The sequence below is a fragment of the Pseudophryne corroboree genome, chromosome 5 (assembly GCF_028390025.1).
Source record: "Pseudophryne corroboree isolate aPseCor3 chromosome 5, aPseCor3.hap2, whole genome shotgun sequence".
Classification (NCBI taxonomy): Eukaryota; Metazoa; Chordata; class Amphibia; order Anura; family Myobatrachidae; genus Pseudophryne; species Pseudophryne corroboree.
In genome coordinates this window covers 102,643,086-102,664,876 of record NC_086448.1, presented here as the reverse complement: position 1 = coordinate 102,664,876, position 21,791 = coordinate 102,643,086, and the positions used below count along the sequence as shown (strand labels likewise).

Below are 21,791 nucleotides of genomic sequence, written 5' to 3'. Positions count from 1 at the left end.
GTTAATGTTTTATCTGCGGAATAGAGATGGTTTTAAAACCCCAGAAATTCTGTTTGGCCAGTTTGATTTACTACTGACTTTCTGCAAATCGTGATTATAATCACCAGTTTGCACTTGATATCAGCAAATCAGAGATTCACTCCAATTTACTGGTCCAGATCAGTCATTGGACCACATCCATTCCTGGACTTCAAGTAAATCATTTGTTTGGGCAGCAAGTGACTGAGAGGGAATCAGTATGGGCTCCCGACGGTCGGGATCCCTGCAGTCATAATTCTGACGCCGGAATCCCGATATGCAGGATCCCGACGGCAAGCACATTGTGTCCCCTCGCTGGCTCGCTGCACTTGCCGTGCTTTTGAACCTGTCGACCTTTTGAACCTGTCTACCTTTTCTATGTCAACCTTTTGACCATGTTGACCTTTTGATCATGTTGACGTAATGCATGTCAACCATTAGTGGCCGACGTACTGACTGTTTTAGTGTAGATCTATAGATCGGATACCGCTGCAGCTGTATGTCTGGTTCTGTAAATTGAAGCCATAAAGCAGACAGTCTTTGACACATCTCTGGCAACCTTATAGGACTGTCATTATAACAATACAAGCAATAGTAACTCTGTGCAAGTTTTATAGACCATTGTGAAACTTTGATGTTTTGTGTGTAAGCAGGTTTGTATTGCAGGGAGTCATTACACGCTGTCTGGATGGAAGCTCACAGAAACCTGCTCCTAAGGACACTAGTCATTGAGGGGTGTAGTATGGTATACCGGCGCCGGGCTCCCGACCGCCGGCATACCGACAGCGTGGCGAGCGCAAATGAGCCCCTTGCGGGCTCACTGCGCTTGCCCTATTTATTCTTCCTCCAGGGGGGTCGTGGACCCCCAAGAGGGAGAAAAAGTGTTGGTATGCCGGCTGTCGGGATTCCGGCGCCGGTATACTGTGCGCCGGGATCCCGACAGCCGGCAAACTGAAGACCACCCTTCATTGAGAGTAGGGGGTAAATTTACTAAGGGTCGATTTTAAACGGTTTTAGCCCCTAAAACACAACATCGATTTATAATCAATTAGAAAGGACCTTTAGTAATTTTACCCCGAGTAGTCTTTAAACTGCAAAATAAACCTTTTTTTAACTTCCCATCTGCAATTTTGCCCCTGCTCTTGTTACTGTCTGAACAGCATTTACTGGTATATGTATGGCTGTACAGTAGTAAGCAGTCGTATTCTGTTATATCTTAGATACTTGAAGACTTTCCAAGTACAAAGCCATCGGTACTGAATTGTTCCAGGTCTGCTCCGTGTTTGGAAGGAAACTCGCAGACAGATGTAGATCAGAGGAGCCACACACAATGCCCAGCAGGGACCATTCTATATAAGCTGGAAACCTCTGAGGAGCTGGAGAGAAAAGCCAGCCAGGACAGTGACTCCTCTGTACAGACACTGCAAGGCTTTCTGGAGGAGAAAGTGGAGATCGGCCAGTACCTGCTGCCCCCAAAGTCCTTACTGCGATATGCCTTCATTTTGGATATTGTCAAACCGACATGTAGAAGGTCGACGTGCTTTACAAAAGGGTGCGTGCAAATCACTAGTATACTTACAGTCTTATGCTTGTGTATGGTGACTGTTCTTATGTTTTGCCTGCCATTTTAACCCTGAGGAGCAAAAGCAGATTTTATAACCTGTGCTGACAACAGGAAACTCTGTTTAAAATGTAACTACTTGCCTGGCATGGTGGCATCAGATGTGACCATGCCTGCAAGTGCTCTATCTGACCTGGTTGCACAGGCTGCGACCAGTGACATAGAGAGTGTTAGCATCGGCAGGGAAGGGAAACTTCCCTCCGCTGCTGCTGTCAGAGGGACCGGAAGGTCCCTCTGCCTACTGCACTCTCCCCCACTGATTGACGTGCTGCCGATCACTGCTGATTGGTCAGCACAGCAGGACCCCTCCAGTGGCTGCAGACAATAGCAACAGCTGGGGAGTGAAAATTCCCCCCCCCCCCCCCCCCCCCCCCCCAAGCCACCCCTGTGTACCTGGAGGCTATCCCAGCTTTCAAAATTAAAACCGCAATGTTCCGATGGTCGCACTCAATGTTTCGATGTTTGAAAAATTTTAGGGGGGAAAAATATATATCTTTTTTAAGCTAAAATCATTATGGCAGAGGTTTCCAAACTGTGTGCCGTAGCTCCCTGGGGTGCCTCGGGACACTTGCAGGGGTGCCCTAGGTTGGTGGTCCAGGACCAATTCAAATTATTCATGGTCAATATAATAGGCAAAACCAGTGCTGGTGGCTGCCAGTCATAAAATATGTGGTCAAACAGAAGCAAATCTTGTCCCTCACCACACAACTGACCCTAAGGATGACATATAAACGCGATCTACTTAATGTAATATTTATTTCTAAATTTCTCAATAAAAATTTTTTGGCCTAGGGGTGCCGTGAAAAAAATTCTGATATTCTAGGGCGCCGTGATTCAAAAAAGTTTGGAAACCACAGCATTATGGGTAGGGTTAAATCCATGTTCTTCACCTAATTCACTCATAAAAAAAACCCGACAATTTCAGAGCGTTTCTTGGGGGGGGGGGGGGGAATCATCAGTTAAGTGGTTAAAGAGGACCCCACCCAAAAAAGTTATACATATATGCCCTCTGTCAAGTTACGCAGGAACCTTGTAGCGGGGGTGGGGACTGAGCGATGATGCTGGGACCAAGACCTCTATGAAATAAATCATTGTTTTCACAATTAAATTCTTTATCATTATTGAATTATTTTAATTTTCTATTGCTTCCTTTTTTCCCTTGTTTAATGAAAGTGCAACTGGCAGCTTCGGTCGGGGCCTTTAGTGCACTACGCATGTGTAAAGCGCCAAAGTCTGGTCACTTATGGACAGTGGGGTCCACTTACCGCTACCATTGCTGGGAAGCGGAGCATCGCTTAGCTGTCCCGAAGATATTTATATGGCAAACTAGATGAAGTACCCGGCGTTGCCCGGGTTTAAATTTTCAAATTCTAAAGTTGTCAATGAGCTGGATGTAACTGTCAGCATTTTAAAAATACTTAGGGGTCTATTCATGAAGCAGTGAAAAGAGTGGAGAAGTGAGTCGGTGTAGAAGTTGCCCATGGCAATCAATCAGCATTGAGGTAACTTTTGTAAAGTGCATTCTATAAAATAATACGTAGCAGCTGATTGGTTGCCATGGGCAAGTTCTCCACCGGCTCACTTCTCCACGCTTTTCACTGCTTCATAAATAGACCCCTTAGCAGCTTATCGGCTTTTCCAACACACCCATGAGGTGGCTGCCCAGTGTCGTTTTTCTGGTCCTGTGGGGTGTTGCCAGTAGCCCTAATTCCCAGCTTTCCTTTCTGTTAAGTTTTATAATCACTTTTCCATTGCAAGATGGATTTAAAGCTTTCCTTTTGTTATCAATGTTGCTATTCCAAGGCTTTCGGGTACCCACATTTTGGGGGTCATTCCGAGTTGATCGCTAGCTGCCGTTGTTCGCTGCGCAGCGATCTGTGTAAAAAACGGCTAATCTGCGCATGCGTAGGTACCGCAATGCGCACGCGCGTCGTACGGGTACAAAGTCCATTGTGGTTTTGCACTGGTTCTAGCGACAATTCCAATTGCACAGACGGCCGCAAGGCGATTGGCAGAAAGAGGGCGTTTCTGGGTGTCAACTGACTGTTTTTAGGGAGTGCTTAGAAAAACGCAGGCGTTTCGGGGAAAACACGTTCGCTGGGCGGGTGTGTGACGTCAAAAGCCGTCCCTCCGTCGTTAGAACCAACACACAGGATAAGTAACTACAGGGATGGTCTTGTTTTGCACAAAAATATTTTGCAGGTGCTCTGCTACACAGGCGTTCGCACTTCTGCAAAGCGAAAATACACTCCCCGGTGTGCGGCGACAATGCGTTTGCTAAAAACTGCTAGTGAGCGATCAACTTGGAATGACCCCCTTTATGTCTTCCTTCCTCCATTTCTGTCTTTGATTTATGGTTATTTCGGTCAGTTATGACAGTTCATTAAAGTTTTCATCCACATCCATCCAGTGGAAGGCCCAGTACAGGCACCCCGGGTCACAGTTATGCCCGACGCATTCTGCCAGGATGTCTGACCGATCCCCAATTCCCGAGTATGTCTTCTGGGATCCAATTTTACCACTCTAAAGTTTTTCCCCAAATCCATCCAGTAAAATGTCCAGAACAGGCTCCCTTGGTCAAAGTTCTGTCCGGCTCATTCCGCCGTGAAGGCCGACCGGGACCCATATCCCCTAAAAACCTTTGCCAGGATCTAAGTGAACCACCTCGCGTTGGTTTCATCCCAGTCGTTGCAGGGGTGTCTTTTTTTCTTTATCGTTGCGATAAAAGAGCTGAACATGTAGAGGTTGAGTGGAAAAGTGACTGGTGATATGTTGGAAACATTCAAAGTTACTAGGCCGCAGGTAATATACGAGGAAAGGCTTGCAAGGCTAGGCATGTTTACATTGGAAAAGAGGAGACTAAGAGGGGACATGATCAACATCTACAAATATATAAGGGGTCAATACACAGAGCTCAGGAGGGTCCTGTTTTTTTTAAGATCAGCACAGAGGACACGTAGTCACTCGCTTAGGTTAGAGGAGAGGAGTTTCCGCACATTGAGGCGAAAAGGTTTTTTCACAGTAAGGACAATACGTGTGTGGAATTCCCTGCCTGAGAGAGTAGTAACAGTGGACTCAGGGGGTCATTCAGAGTTGATCGCTAGCTGCCGTTGTTCGCAGCGCAGCGATCAGGCTTAAAAATGGCAATTCTGTGCATGCGTTTGGGGCGCACTGCGCAACGCGCGTCGTACTTTCACAAAAGCCGATGTAGTTTTACACAAGCTCTAGCGACGCTTTTCAGTTGCACTGCTGATTGTTGAGTGATTGACAGGATGTGGGTGTTTCTGGGTGGTAACTGACCGTTTTCGGGGAGTGTGTATAAAAATGCAGGCGTGCCAGATTAAAACGCAGGAGTGGCTGGGGAAACGGAGGAGTGGCTGGCCGAACGCAGGGCGTGTTTGTGACGTCAAAACAGGAACTAAATAGTCTGAAGTGATCGCAAGCTAGGAGTATGTCTGCAGCTACTCTGAAACTGCACAATCTTTTTTTTTTGTAGTAGCGCTGCGATCCTTTCGTTCGCACTTCTGCTAAGCTAAGATACACTCCCAGAGGGCGGCGGCTTAGCGTTTGCACGGCTGCTAAAAGCAGCTAGCGAGCGAACAACTCGGAATGTGGGCCTCAGTCAACACCTTTAAGAATGGGTTAGATAAATTCCTATTGGATACAGTTATTCAGGTTTATGGTGCGTAGGCACACATTATAATTAATATAACTAGTCCTAACATAAAAATAACTAGTCCTATAATAAGACTGCATAGGAGACCACAAATAGGTTGAACTCGATGCACAATTGTCTTTTTTTCAACCTTTTCAACATTAGTTACTATGTAATATAAGGAAGGATGATAGAAACATAAGTTGGTTGTTCAGTAAAGTGAAGCATGCATGGAACAAATTTATTCTGGATAGACGAGTACGTTCTTATCTGCCATCACATTCTATCTTCTCATTTTTTATGAGGACTCGGTCATTAGTGATTTATGTAAGACTATCATCCTGATGGAGGTTCCCTTTGCTGTGATGCAAACCTATATACACATAGGTGGGTGTGGATAAAGTAATGCCATTTCCAAGCTGTATTCAGGCAGTGTTTTATCTTTCCTGCTTTGTGATCTTTTCTCTCTGCAGATACGGGCATTACGTGGAAGGAATGGGCTCTGTTCTTCAGGCTGCAACAGATGTAGAGGTTTGAAGCTGCTGTTTCGTATCTGTAATATTATAGAAACTATTATCTTTTACGTAACACAGCGCCGGCATATTGTGTAGTGCTGTACACTAATTGACATGGTTGGTCATTCCGAGTTGAACGCAGCCAGCAACTTTTTGCTGCTGCTGCTGCGATCAACTAGTCCACGCCTATGGGGGAGTGTATTTTAGCTTAGCAGGGCTGCGATCGCTTGTGCAGCCCTGCTAAGCTAAACAAATTTCAAGCAAAAGAAGACTAGGCCTATACCTACTTACCCTGTGCGATGGATCCAGCGATGATGGGCCCGGCTTTGACGTCAGACATCCGCCCTCCGTTCTCCTGGACACGCCTGCGTTTTACTCACCACTCCCTGAAAACGGCTCCAAACGGTCCGGATCTGCCCTGGAACGCCTTCTTCCTGTCAGTCTTCTTTGCGGTCGGCTCTGCGACCGCTTCCATCGGTAGCCGTGACGTAACCCGGCAACCCCTGTCGCCGGGCAACGTCGTGCATGCACATTCCGCTGCGTGCGAGCGGGTCGGAATGACCCCCATGAAGTGGTACAAAGCGATACACACTGAGACACACTGCTAATATCATCCAGACCAAGTTACTGCTGTTATTAGACCCTTGGGAGTGACTGCAGATGACCTGTGACCTGGCCGTATAGGAGTGCAGGAGACGAGGAATATAAGTGTCTCTGAGAATTTCAGTGTAGCTCCACAATGATTTACACAGTCAGTGTTTGTGTGTCTCTGTGAATCCCATGGTTTACAGTCTAGCTACACTTTTTTTTACACAGTTACTAGCTATGTGCACTTGTGAATGGTACCGATGCATCCTCATACATCTAGCCTCAATACGCCATACAGCGTGAGATGTCTGACAGGAAATGTAATAGGGTCTGAGTTTTCCGAGGTCCAGGATTTCGGCGGAGATTGCCTGTATATTTTTAAAGCGGCATTCATTTACAAGGCAAAACCAACCTGGTTTTGCCTTCTAAATGATTGCCGCTTTAAAAATACGGGCAATCTCTACTGAAATCCCGGACCTCGGCAAGTTCGGATCCTATTACATTTCCCCCTGGTGTAAGTGAGTCGCCAGGTCCCGTGCAACTCTGCTAACGTCGTGCATCTTTGTTTTTGTCAAAATGGTGTCTTAGTCGCAGCGTCAGGAGACTGTGCTTATTCATTTGATATTATTAATCTGTATATGGAGCAGAACAGAACTAAAGGAAAAAAGCCACAGCTGCTGCACTTTCTGTACAGATTCAGACTCGTACCTCTTTCAGTCCACATAAAGCGGGTCACACCCGGTACTTGTACATGCCTCCTTCCCAAGTGCGACCCGCTTGAGACCCCTTTCAGACCTGCGGCCCGACCTGTCAACATGCCGGGTTGGTGATGTCATCGGTGACACATCCCGGAGGCGGTGCCTGGAGATGAGATGATCTCCAAGCGCCGCCTCTTCCTATTCAGCGAACGGGTTCTGGGTCACATCGTTCACAATGCACAGTGAGCCTGGTTGCACACGTGTTCCCCTGCTCGCTACCCGAGTTGACATACAATGAAGATATTGAACAAGGTCCATTCCTGCCCCTAACACACTCTATGATGGATATCGTGGAGTACTAGTCTTTCATTGTATTGCAGTGATGGGAATATGACATTTCCTGTGCTTTCTTATTCACTTGGGGTATCAGGTAGAAGCATGTAAATATACAGTATGTCTGTCTGTCTGTCCATCCATCTCCCTGTAGACTATGCTTGTTGCATTGTGGGCACAATGGCCTTTATGGCATGTCCAGCTGTGAAAATAGAAGATCGTTTGTCCTAGTGATCCTACATGGCCATATGGTAGACACAGCTGGAACGTCTTTCATCATAGAGGTCATTAATACTTCCCCTGTATCCTGGATAAATAGGATGCCACAAAAATAGATGAACATTTATTCGGCATGCAATATGCATTACTATAGTGGTCATCAGTAATGTTTCTAATGAGAGGTGTTCTAGGATGTATCCGATTGCACTGGATTTAATCCCCTAAGTGGGAATTAAATTAGCCGCAAAATGCCATTATTGTAATATAAATGGGTTTTCTATCGCGACCCTGCGAAAAAACGCTATTCAGCTGTCCGTGAAAAATTATCGGCAATAATTCTCCATAGGTTTACCACAAATTTATTTTCTCCTGAACAGGTGAAAAGTTGGGGAAAAAAAATCCCTTTTATAAGGTAAAAATGGCGGGACTTGGTTCAGAACCCCTGGGACAACCCCCTGAATGACTAATTGGGCACTTTTTTATTAGAAGTGTTTCATTATTTTTGTTTGGCCAATAATAAAATCATTTTTGGGGTTAAAAATTTGTAAATTGCGGTACAAGGTATGAGACAAGTATATTGGTGTGCTTTATGAGTGGGACAAGTGTTTTCAGGCTTACAGATGGGAGTAATTGTTTTAGTTTTTTGGGGAAGTTTTTTTAAAGTGGCTTTAAATGACCAATATATATAATTATATTATATATACCCATTTTTATGTACCACTAATTTAGTGGTCGCCAACCCGTCGCTCGCGAGCTATGGGTAGTTTGTCACCGCTTTCTAAGTAGCTCGCGCGGCGGAGGGTGCATATTAATATGATGCCGGCCGTCAGCCAATCAGAGCTCGCACGCCGACTCCTGATTGGCTGCCGGTCTGCACCATATTTCAAATGGCCTTGCGTCCGGAGACGTCAGTGCCGGGGCCCGGAACTTCAGCTGCAGCAGTGAGGACGGAGCAGGAGAAGGAGGCTCTTCTCCCCTCAGGCACACACAAGAGAGCGGAGGCTGCGGGGGCACAGTTCAGAAATTGTGAGCACTATTTGTATCTGGCACTGCTGGGGGGCATCACATGTATCTGGCACTGCTGGGGGCATTATTTGTGTATCTGGCACTGCTGGGGGCATTATTTGTGTATCTGACACTGCTGGGGGGCATTATTTGATTACCTGGCACTGCTGGGGGGCATTATTTGTGTATCTGGCGCTGCTGGGGGGTATTATTTGCGTACCTGGCACTGCTGGGGGCATTATTTGTGTATCTGGCACTGAAGTGGGGAATTATTTGTGTATCTGGCACTGCTGGGGGCATTAATTGTGTATCTGGCACTGCTGGGGGGCATCACATGTATCTGGCACTGCTGGGGGGCATTATTTGTGTATCTGGCACTGCTGGGGGTATTATTTGTGTATCTGGCACTGCTGGGGGCATTACTTGTGTATCTGGCACTGCTGGGGGCATTACTTGTGTATCTGGCACTGCTGGGGGCATTACTTGTGTATCTGGCACTGCTGAGGGACATTATTTGTGTATCTGGCACTGCTGGAGGGCATTATTTGTGTATCTGGCACTGCTGGGGGCATTATTTGTGTATCTGGCACTGCTGGGGGCATTGCTTGTGTATCTGGCAGTGCTGGGGGCATTACTTGTGTATCTGGCACTGCTGGGGGCATTATTTGTGTATCTGGCACTGCTGAGGGACATTATTTGTGTATCTGGCACTGCTGAGGGACATTATTTGTGTATCTGGCACTGCTGAGGGACATTATTTGTGTATCTGGCACTGCTGGGGGCATTATTTGTGTATCTGGCACTGCTGAGGGACATTATTTGTGTATCTGGCACTGCTGAGGGACATTATTTGTGTATCTGGCGCTGCTGGGGGGTATTATTTGCGTACCTGGCACTGAAGTGGGGAATTATTTGTGTATCTGGCACTGCTGGGGGCATTAATTGTGTATCTGGCACTGCTGGGGGGCATTATTTGTGTATCTGGCACTGCTGGGGGTATTATTTGTGTATCTGGCACTGCTGGGGGCATTACTTGTGTATCTGGCACTGCTGGGGGCATTATGTGTGTATCTGGCACTGCTGAGGGACATTATTTGTGTATCTGGCACTGCTGGAGGGCATTATTTGTGTATCTGGCACTGCTGGGGGCATGATTTGTGTATCTGGCACTGCTAGGGGCATTACTTGTGTATCTGGCACTGCTGGGGGCATTATTTGTGTATCTGGCACTGCTGAGGGACATTATTTGTGTATCTGGCACTGCTGGAGGGCATTATTTGTGTATCTGGCACTGCTGGGGGCATTATTTGTGTATCTGGCACTGCTGGGGGCATTACTTGTGTATCTGGCACTGCTGGGGGCATTATTTGTGTATCTGGCACTGCTGGGGGCATTATTTGTGTATCTGGCACTGCTGAGGGACATTATTTGTGTATCTGGCACTGCTGAGGGACATTATTTGTGTATCTGGCACTGCTGAGGGACATTATTTGTGTATCTGGCACTGCTGGGGGCATTATTTGTGTATCTGGCACTGCTGAGGGACATTATTTGTGTATCTGGCACTGCTGAGGGACATTATTTGTGTATCTGGCACTGCTGAGGGACATTATTTGTGTATCTGGCACTGCTGGGGGCATTATTTGTGTATCTGGCACTGCTGAGGGACATTATTTGTGTATCTGGCACTGCTGAGGGACATTATTTGTGTATCTGGCACTGCTGGAGGGCATTATTTGTGTATCTGGCACTGCTGGGGGCATTATTTGTGTATCTGGCACTGCTGGGGGCATTATTTGTGTATCTGGCACTGCTGAGGGACATTATTTGTGTATCTGGCACTGCTGAGGGACATTATTTGTGTATCTGGCACTGCTGAGGGACATTATTTGTGTATCTGGCACTGCTGGGGGCATTATTTGTGTATCTGGCACTGCTGAGGGACATTATTTGTGTATCTGGCACTGCTGAGGGACATTATTTGTGTATCTGGCACTGCTGAGGGACATTATTTGTGTATCTGGCACTGCTGGGGGCATTATTTGTGTATCTGGCACTGCTGGGGGCATTATTTGTGTATCTGGCACTGCTGAGGGACATTATTTGTGTATCTGGCACTGCTGGAGGGCATTATTTGTGTATCTGGCACTGCTGGGGGGCATTACTTGTGTATCTGGCACTGCTGAGGGACATTATTTGTGTATCTGGCACTGCTGAGGGACATTATTTGTGTATCTGGCACTGCTGGAGGGCATTATTTGTGTATCTGGCACTGCTGGGGGCATTATTTGTGTATCTGGCACTGCTGGAGGGCATTATTTGTGTATCTGGCACTGCTGGGGGCATTATTTGTGTATCTGGCACTGCTGGGGGCATTACTTGTGTATCTGGCAATGCTGAGGGACATTATTTGTGTATCTGGCACTGCTGGGGGCATTATTTGTGTATCTGGCACTGCTGGGGGCATTACTTGTGTATCTGGCACTGCTGAGGGACATTATTTGTGTATCTGGCACTGCTGGGGGCATTATTTGTGTATCTGGCACTGCTGAGGGACATTACTTGTAGTTGCGAGGCCACACCTACTTTTTGCAAGAAAGCGCGCGCATTGGGGGGAGGGGGTAGCTCTTTCAGGGGTTTTATTTTCCGAAAGTAGCTCACACCCCTATTAAGTTTGGAGACCACTGCCCTAATGTAATACTTTTGTGGCACCTTTCGCGCGATAGCTATGAAAAGTTTGATTGCAGTAAATTATCGCTTTTTCATGGCTAATTGAATTCCCCCTAAGGATGCTAAAGTTTCCTGAAGCTCTGTAGCAGGGGTTTACTATAGACGAATTGGGTATGGGTGACCAGCGTTTGGGATCCCGCCGGTTACCATACCGGTGCCAGGATCCCGGGGTTTAGAATGTCAGCAGGGGGGTGCAGCTTTTTCATCCAGGGTATTTATGAGAGTGATTAGAAACCCACTCTATACAGTAGGACTGTTGTTGTGCTGACATGATTTGAGTGAGTCTCAGTACTTGAAGTCCTTTGATGTCTGGCCCCTGCCCAGCTTTGATAATATGGCAGATTTATAACGCAGGCTTGGTGGACAGTAGTAATCTCATTAGTTGGATGAGCGAAACGTTCTGCCGAGTGGGAACACTGTGTCATTTTAGTGGCCTGTATATGTATATTGGTAGATTGCTAATTTATGAACCTGCCTGGGCACTGCGATCAGTGAAAGCATACTGTTCCTCTAATACATCACCAGCATTAACAACACATAACCATTTTCCCCCATCCAATGTAATGAAATACCACTGTTCTGTGGCCTAATGCTTGCTATTTATGGCCTCCTTGTTATCTTTTCCCCATGTTGATGCAGATTAGCTCGGTGTATAAATCACTGGAGACATTGTCCGAGGAGGAGAAACTCACTAAACTGTCCACACTGAAACTGAGATATTTCACACCCAGAGAAATCGCAAACCTGCACGGATTCCCCCCGGAGTTTGGTATGTGGTACAGTATAGTAAAAAGAGAATATTATGTCATGTCTCAAACTATAAGTGTCACCTACAGTACACAGCGGAGACAGCAGCTTTGTTGAACCCAAATTCACTCTTTAAATTCACTAAAGTCTAGTGACGTCACTACGGCATGACACACAAATGTCACTAGATCCAGGTGATGGGTCCATTTAAATACCCAACACATTTTCACACAAAAATGTCATTCTGTTTCATGACTGATACGCTGCATAAAGTTATTTGGTCAAAGAACATCTGCCTGATTCTGTGTAGTATCACATTGCACATACAGGAAGGTAGAAGCTCTAATCTAATTATATCCCGGCTAGACCGCTGTAATCTCCTCCTCTCGTGATCTTCCACTGAACAGACTGGGCTCCACTCCAGTCTTCTGTGAATGCTGCAGCCTGACTTCCTACACGCTGATCTTTCTAATTACAATGCATGTTCAGAGTGAGGTCCTACACTCTTCATGTGCTCACTAATCTTTCTAATTACAATGCATGTTCAGAGTGAGGTCCTACACTCTTCATGTGCTCACTAATCTTTCTAATTACAATGCATGTTCAGAGTGAGGTCCTACACTCTTCATGTGCTCACTAATCTTTCTAATTACAATGCATGTTCAGAGTGAGGTCCTACACTCTTCATGTGCTCACTGATCTTTCTAATTACAATGCATGTTCAGAGCAGGTTTGTTAAATACCCTTGTAAAGGTTTGCGATCCTATTGGCTGTAATAGTTTTCCAGCAACTCTGTGAAGGCTCAACCCACCGGCATTTTATTGCATGCATTTTAATAGCATGTGTAAGTAAAAGCATAGTACTGAGTAAATGCTTTGGGGAAACTAGTAGAACACAAGCATGTTGTATAAATTGCTTTTGATGAGCAGTTTTATTGGCATTTAAAAACCACAAAGGCAATGACTCCTGTTATGTGGCCTTAGCCATTAGGATCACAAGCAGACAGTAATTAGCTGCACATCATTATCAGCTTACATTTATTGTTAAGCCCCTTACACATGGGGGAGATGTGTACTGAGCGATCTAGCACAGACCGCTTAGCACACATCTCTCCCCCCGCTCAGCACACAGCGTGATGTGGGCTGAGCAAAGAGGGGGGGGGGGGCGCTCACTTCACCCAGCGGCGAAATGAGCGATCTCACTAGGTGCATGCCAAATCTAGAGCCAGCGATAGCGACGCGCGGGACAGTGCATCGCTGTTGCCGACACCTTACACACGGAGAGATCCATGCTTAATTTCTAAGCAATCTAGTCAGATTGCTTAGAATTTATGCACGGATCTCTCCGTGTGTACCCCCCCTATATAGTGCTGCAGTTACCATACAGATCCGTTATGTTTATAACAGGTTGTATTTGGTTACGGTTCTACTGATGAAGCAGAATAGGCATCATGATGATCCTTGACATTTTCTCTTTCCATTTAGGTTTTCCTGACAAAATAACAATTAAGCAGCAATATCGCCTGCTGGGGAACAGTCTAAATGTGCACATTGTAGCTAAACTCATCACACTGCTGCTTCAGTCACACTGATACAAGGCGGAAAGAAGAACAACACAACCATGGCGATTTTATTTATGTATAGATATGTAATGGAACTTAAATATATTTAACAATAAAAAAAGGAATTGTACTTTGTTTGTTTTTATTTTTGCAATATGTTTGGCTTATAATTGACGTAGTTTGGTGGTGGCTCCAAGTATAAAGAGCCAATCCTGGTAAGTGTGATGAGCTGCATAAATACCCAAATAAACCAATCGGCGCGATTGCGAAAACTCCCGTCTGGGCGCCACTTTTCTCGCAATTCAGCTCACCACCTCCGGGGGTAGCGAGCTAAAATAATGTTATCGCACCCTTCGGCAGAAACAATTTAATAGCTGCCAACGGGGGCGCAAACAGGTGCAGGAGTGGGGGAAAACAATTGTATTTTGCTATATATAGATATATATAGATATAGATATTTATAGCGAAAGTCCTCAAAAAATAAACATTGGGGGAAAAATTGCGGTAAAGCCTGTTTTTTTCCAAGCATTATTGTATTTTCTCCCTATGTTTGCATACCTCCCAATTGTCCCGAACCATGGTCTTTAAAAGTGATGGGGCTTACATGAAAATGGACAGAGTTCCAAACAGGTGGGGGTTTTGGAGGGGAGGATCTGGGTGGGTCACAGGCAGTGTTTATTGTGTCCAGATTCTGCCAATCTAAATGTTTGAGAGGTTTGGGTCTGTAGCCTAGGGATGGCCATGGGTAGGACCCTATCAACTTGTTGTGATCTAGTTGCCGTTGCAATAAGCCTTGTCATGACGTGCAACCATTGTTACCAAACCATTTGATGGTGCAGTAGTGAACATTCGTAGAAGGCAAGGCTGGTTTCGTCATGTGGGAAGGTGCACTGCTCAGTGTTTCTCCCTGTGGAAATGTGGAAAAGAAGCATGAGATGATTGTAACCGTTGCATTTCCAGGATTGAATAGAAAAAGCCACCCCTACTGTAGCCCAACACAATGCAGTTATACCTATCCTAAGAAAGTGCATTTGTAAAGAAAAAAAACAAGAACAGCGCAACAAACTACAAGGCCACACCACAAACCGATTACAGGGGATAGTTTTGAGAGATTAGTGGTTTTGGTTTTGTTAATCCATGATCAAAGAGTATTAATGATTACCATAAATCCTTCATGGCTTCAGTTTGAATAGACAATAGCTTAATCGCATTAGATTTATTATGAAGGGTCATCATTATTTATTTATTTATTTGGGCATTAACGCTACAATAACTTGATTAAACTACAGGTTGTATAATTGTTCTACACATTTATTGACCAAGTTTCTCACACACGTAACTCCTGAAAGTCAATTAATATTCTATATGACAGATAAATCACTTATTGTTTCATTATATAAGCTACCCACTCTACTGATCCGTCAGTGTGTCCATTGTCAGCCAAGTTACGTTACATTATACTGCAGTAGGTGACCTGTTCCCAGCTATCAAACTCAGTTGAATTGTGTTCACTTTATATTCATAATAAATGCACTTATTTTTAGCTGTCATAAAATACATCACTTGTGCCACCTTACAAGTGAGTTTTGGCCATACTGTGATGTTTCCTGAAGCTTATAAGCAGAGATCTGTCACTTTTTCGATTCCCAAGTACGTACAACATGTGGGCTGTAAAGGCCACCTTTACTGACCCTGAATGAAATACGTTTGTTGCATCTATTGTAATGCAAATACCAGTAATCTGTTTAACTTGTTCTCATCAATGACACTGTCCACCCACCTTACTTGTTCTGTTATTCTGCCAAAACTATCAAATCATTGTGCACCAGTCACCTGGCAATCACCAAATAACCTTTCCTTGCGGGAACCGGCAATTTCATCTCTACAAAATACACAGAAATTATATTTCCATCACGATGTTGGATATTAGTTAAATTGCAGGAACAACAGAGTATAATGCTTCTAAACACATTTGTAGCGGTCACACACTTTATGGACCCATTAGCGCCATCTTTACATCTCTTTTTAAATAATGTTAAAATGAAAAATAAGTATAGATAAGTTTATCAACCGTATAATGAACTGCTAGGAAGAAAAAACATGTTCATCTGTCATTTTTTTGTTTTGTTTTGTTGTTTGCTCAACGGCAAACCGAGAAGAGAAAGTAAAGAGAGAAGATAAAACGAATAAAAATATAAAGAGGACAAACGCAAACTGAAGATAAGAAAATAGGATTTTAATTACCTACTGGTAAATCCTTTTCTCGTAGTCCGTAGAGGATGCTGGGTTCCATTTTAGTACCATAGGGTATAGACTGTTCCGCAGGAGCCTTCGGCACTTTAAGACTTTTCAACAGTGTGAACTGGCTCCTCCCTCTATGCCCCTACTCCAGACCTCAGTATAGGAACTGTGCCCGAGGAGACGGACAACTTCGAGAGAAGAATTTACATTAAACTAGTGGCGAGATTCACACCAGCTAACACCATACCAAAAACATGTCGCCTAGCATGGCCTTCAACATAACCCATGCTAACGTGCATGCATAACATAACAGCAACTGCTGTAAAACATCTTAACACATGAGAACCTGTGTAAAAAGACAAAACATAATTTGCAGGAAAAATGAGCACTGGGCGGGCGCCCAGCATCCTCTGCGGACTAAGAGAAAAGGATTTACCGGTAGGTAATTAAAATCCTATTTTCTCTTACGTCCTAGAGGATGCTGGGGTCCATTTTAGTACCATGGGGATGTACCAAAGCTCCCAGTACGGGCGGGAAAGTGCTAATGTTCCTGCAGAACTGACTGACCAAACTGAAGGTCGTCAGCAGCCAAGGTGTCAAACCTGTAAAACTTAGCAAACGTGTTTGCCCCTGACCAAGTAGCTGCTCGGCAAATTTGCAACGCCGAGACACCCCGGGCAGCTGCCCAGGAAGAACCCACTTTCCTTGTAGAGTGGGCCTTTACTGAACTCGGTAACGGCAATCCTGCCGTGGAATTAGCGTGAAGAATGGTACCTCTGATCCAGCGCGCAATAGTCTGTTTAGAAGCAGGACCCCCAATCTTATTGGGGTCATAGAGGACAAACAAAGATACTGTTTTCCTTATCCGAGCCGTTCTTGCAACATAAGTCCTCAACGCTCTGACGACATCCAAGGACTTTGAAACGGCTGAGGTGTCAGAAACCACTGGCACCACCACAGGTTGGTTGATATGGAAATAAGACACAACCTTTGGAAGAAACTGCTGACACGTCCGCAGTTTAGCTCTATCTTCATGAAAAATCAAATAAGGACTCTTGTGTGACAGAGCCCCTAATTCAGACACTCGTCTACCTGAGGCCTAGGCCAACAGCATGACCACTTTCCAAGTGAGAAACTTCAACTCTACCTCTTGTAGAGGCTCAAACCAGTCCGATTTAAAGCTTCTTGTTGAGACGTGATGCCATCATATCTACTTGAGGAACTCCCCAACGATCTGCTACCTCTGCAAAGACTTCTGGGTGAAGGCCCCATTCTCCTGGATGGAGATTGTGTCTGCTGAGGAAGTCTGCTTCCCAGTTGTCCACTCCCGGAATGAAAATTGCCGACAGAGCTTTTGCATGTCTTTCTGCCCAGGGGAGTATCTTTGTCACCTCTGCACCTCTTATGTAAGCTACTGCCGTTACATTGTCTGACTGGATCTGTATGGGACGACCTTGAAGAATGTGTGCTGCTTGATGAAGGCTGTTGTACACAGCTCTCAATTCCAGAATGTTTATGTGACGGAGTACTTCTTGACTTGACCGTCGTCCTTGGAAGCTTTCCCCTTGCGTGACTGCTCCCCAACCTCGGAGGCTTGCATCTGTGGTCACCAGGATCCAAGCCTGAATCCCGAACCTGCGTCCCTCCAGGAGGTGAGAACTTTGAAGCCATCACAAGAGTGAAATACTGGCTTTTGTTGACAGGATTATCCTACGGTGCATGTGTAGGTGCGATCCGGACCACTTGTCCAGCAGGTCCCATTGGAACACCCTGGCGTGGAATCGGACAAATTGTAGAGCCTCGTAGGCCGCTACCATCTTCCCCAGCAGGCGGATGCACTGATGAATCGATACGCGTGCTGGTTTTAAAACTTGTTTGACCATCCTCTGGATCTCCAGAGCCTTTTCCACCGGTAGGAATACTTTCTGTGCTTCCGTTTCCAATATCATTCCCAGAAATGATAACCTCATTGTGGGTTCCAATTGTGATTTTGGAAGGTTTATGATCCAACCGTGCTGTTGAAGCACCGTCAGCGAAAGTGCAATGTTCTGCACTAGTTTCTCCCTGGATCTCGCTTTTATGAGGAGATCGTCCAAGTATGGGATGACTTTGACTCCTTTCTTGCGAAGAAGAACCATCATCTCCGCCATCACCTTGGTGAATATTCTCGGAGCTGTGGAGAGCCCGAAAGGCAATGTTTGGAACTGGTAGTGGCAGTCCTGCATCGCAAACCTCAGGTATGCCTGATGCGGCGGGTAGATGGGAACATGTAAATAAGCATCTTTGATGTCCATCGATACCAGAAATTCCTTTTCCTCCAAGCTGGAGATCACCGCTCTCAGGGATTCCATCTTGAATTTTAACCTTTTCATATAAAGGTTCAGAGTCTTTAGGTTTAAAATCGGTCTGACCGAGCCATCCGGTTTCGGCACTATAAACAGGCTTGCATAAAACCCTTTTTCCTGTTGTGACACGTGAACTAAGGAAATTACGTTGTCTTGACCTAATTTCTGTATTGCGTTCAGGACTTTTGCTCTGTCTTGAACAGAAGCTGGTAAGGCTGATTTGAAAAATCGGCATGGGGGAAAGTCCTGAAATTCCAATTTGTACCCTTGGAATACTATCTGCAATACCCAAGGATCCAGATCTGAGTGAACCCAGGCCTGGCTGAAAGACAGTAGACGTGCCCCCACCCGATCGTACTCCCGCAGGGAAGCCCCAGCGTCATTCTGATGTTTTAGCAGAAGTAGCTGTTGACTTCTGCTCCTGCGAGCCTGATGGTGTTGTAGATTTTTTACATCTTCCTCGACCTCTTCCGGCGAAGAAGGGGGTACCCTTTGCCTTTTTGGACTTGTTGGGCCGAAAGGATTGCATCGTATGAGAATGAAATCCGTTCCTAGGTGGAGCAGCTGCGGAAGGCAGAAATGCTGACTTGCTTGATGTAGTTGTTGAAATCATGGCATCCAGCTTGTCTCCAAAGAGGGCTTTTCCATTGTAAGGAAGCGCCTCAATATTCTTTTTTGATTCTGCATCAGCATTCCATTGCCGGATCCACAGCGCCCTGCGGGCTGAAATCGCCATAGCGGAGGATCTTGAACTCAGCAACCCAATATCCTTCATAGCTTCAACTAAGTAACCTGCAGCATCTTTAATATGGCCGAGAGTTAGGACTATTTCATCCTTGTCAACTGTGTCTATGTTAACAAGCAAGTTGTCAGACCATTTTTATACAGCGTTACCTACCCACGCACAAGCTATGGTGGGCCTGAGCACTGTTCCGTTAGCCGTATATATGGATTTTAGGGTTGTTTCTAATTTACGGTCAGCTGGATCTTTTAAAGAGGCTGAACCAGGGGCAGGCAAAACTATTTTCTTAGACAGCCGAGAAACTGAGGTGTCTATCATTGGGGGTGTCTCCCATTTGTGCCTGTCTTCCTCAGGGAAAGGGTACGCTACATGTATCCTTCTGAGAAGGGTAAAGTTCTTCTCAGGGTTAGCCCAGGATTCTTCAAAGAACACATTCAAATCCTTTGAAGGAAGAAAAGTCACAACCTGCTTTTTATTTAATTCAAAATAATCCTTTCCTCTGGGACCAGTGTTGTTTCAGGAAACTCCAACACTTCCTTTATAGCAGCTATTGTATGCTTTTACAAGCAACTATTGTATGCTTTTATTGTTTACATTGTATGCTTTTGGCTAATTTGGGGTCTACCCCTCTCAAATCCCTAGTGTCGACGTCAGAGTCGGAATCTGTGTCTGTGTCCCCTTGCATTATCTGGGCCAGAGACCTTTTCTGGGAACTGGATGGGACCCGAGTGGATGATATGGAGGGGTCAGTAAACAGTGCATCCTCCACAGACTGCCTCCAATATTTAGTCTGTTGTTCAGACTCAGATAATTGTATTGACATATTCTTTTGCAACATTCTCACCCACTCCGGATCCTTCTGAGAGGGAAGGGCCACCACATTACCCTCTTGTGCATCTAAAATGGGTTCTTCCTGGTAAGAACCCTCCCCAATGTCTGACATGTTACACACTTGTACACACACACACACACACACACACACACACACACACACACACACACACACACACACACCTATCACACAGGGGAGCTATTGGGGACAGACCCACACTAAAGTCTGTCAGAGAGACACAGAGGGATCTGCCAGTCCACACACTGCGCCTTATTGAGAATTGTGGAAATATTACCCACTTACAGCGCATATACCAATAATAGGCCCACAGACCTAATTATAATGAACACTCTCTGCCCCTTCTATAACACCCTGTACTTGTATCAGCGTTGTCATGAGGAGAAACAGCGTTCAGGAGTTTCACACTGGAGTTTCTGCAGGAGAAAATGGCACCCAGTGAGTGTCCTGGCAAGTCTGAGGAGGAGCTCCGCCCTTCAGCCTCAGCAATGTAATATTTGTACTGTCTGGGGATGGCACATGTATGTACCCTTTTTTGCCAGTGAGAGTAAGGTTTTAAACCATGCCCTCACCCTCAGAGCACGCCCCCCCCCCTGCGCGCTCTGCACCCTTGTGCTGAGAGACATGGCGCACAGCGTCCCGCCGCTGCGCTTGTACCTGTATGCCGCCAAAGATGACCGGAGGATCCCCTCTCTGCAGGACTCCGGTAATATACTCACCAGCCTTCTGACTTCTGGCTCTGTTAGGGTGTGGCGGCAGTGCTGTGGGAGTGAACGCTGGCCAGGCTTGGGCTGTGTTCAGTACCCTTCAGGAGCTAATGGTGTCCTGTCAGCGGAAGCAGAACCATTAACTAATTGAAAAGTTGTTTCCTACTTCCCCCCCTAAGTCCCACGAAGCAGGGAAGCTGTTGCCAGCAGCTTCCCTGTTAAATAAAAAACCTAAAAGTATTTTTCCAGCAAAGCTCTGTAGAGCTCCACTAGTGTGCATCCAGTCTCCTGGGCACATTTTCTAAACTGAGGTCTGGAGGAGGGGCATAGAGGGTGGAGCCAGTTCACACTGTTGAAAAGTCTTAAAGTGCCGAAGGCTCCTACGGAAACGTCTATACCCCATGGTACTAAAATGGACCCCAGCATCCTCTAGGACGTAAGAGAAAGGCGGTATATTATTAGAAGTGGTACTTTACCGCTGCTAATAGGATCACCAGGGGCTATCCTATTAGCCCCGATGCCGGTGTCCTTTTCCACCCGGTGCTGGCATTTATTGGGGATTATGCTTCGGGTGCCTGAGGCAACGGGTCCACTGCTTTGTACAGTGCTCCCTTTCGCCGTCCACTGCATATGTCAATCATGCTGAGGCTTATGGGTACTGTGAAAGACATCACAGCTGTATGGAGTCGCATGCGCACGGTCTCTGATGCATGTGCAGTCCTCCAACCATCATGAAACAATGACATTTGAAGCAACGTCCACCTCTAAAGCAGCCCCAGAAATCCGACTGGAAGCTGCAGAGGGCATCCTGTTAAATGCCTATGGCCTAACCCTTTCTCCAGCTAGACAAAAACCTCTGCATCCACCTACTAAACATGAAACTGCTCCCTAAGTGCACCTTCTCCATCCCTTTCATCACATGTAAGATAATTGCATGATGTATCCAACAAAATGAAATTCAATGTATGCACTTGTGTAAGCAGGCCTGTTCATGCACCTAGCCCACGCTCCGCAAAGAGCTCCCTGAGTTACACCTGAGACTCTTATCAGGGGGATGTGATATTATGTAGCCCCCACCAGATCCGTGCACAGAAGTAGGTGTGTATATGTATAAGTGGCGTTTACTCTGCCAGTCCTGCAGTGTTACACTCTGTAATTGCCCTAATAGTTTATTTATTTATTTATTTACTAAACATGCTGCAATGCATACATACAC

General features: G+C 45.7%; 1 protein-coding gene across 5 annotated transcripts in view; it reads left to right on the top strand.

Moving 5' to 3' along the window:
* Positions 1 to 13,820, top strand: part of TRDMT1 (tRNA aspartic acid methyltransferase 1) — a 94,249-nt gene extending 80,429 nt beyond the window's left edge. For 4 of the 5 annotated variants that reach the window (XM_063921526.1, XM_063921528.1, XM_063921525.1 and 1 more), the window contains 4 exons: positions 1,239 to 1,570; positions 5,768 to 5,825; positions 12,022 to 12,151; positions 13,614 to 13,820. In XM_063921526.1, coding sequence (XP_063777596.1) covers positions 1,239 to 1,570; positions 5,768 to 5,825; positions 12,022 to 12,151; positions 13,614 to 13,720 — 627 coding nt within the window. In that variant the 3' untranslated portion in view covers positions 13,721 to 13,820. The remainder of the gene's footprint in view (positions 1 to 1,238; positions 1,571 to 5,767; positions 5,826 to 12,021; positions 12,152 to 13,613) is intronic. The other variant, XR_010177594.1, reaches the window with a different exon arrangement.
* Positions 13,821 to 21,791: the final 7,971 nt, after the last annotated feature.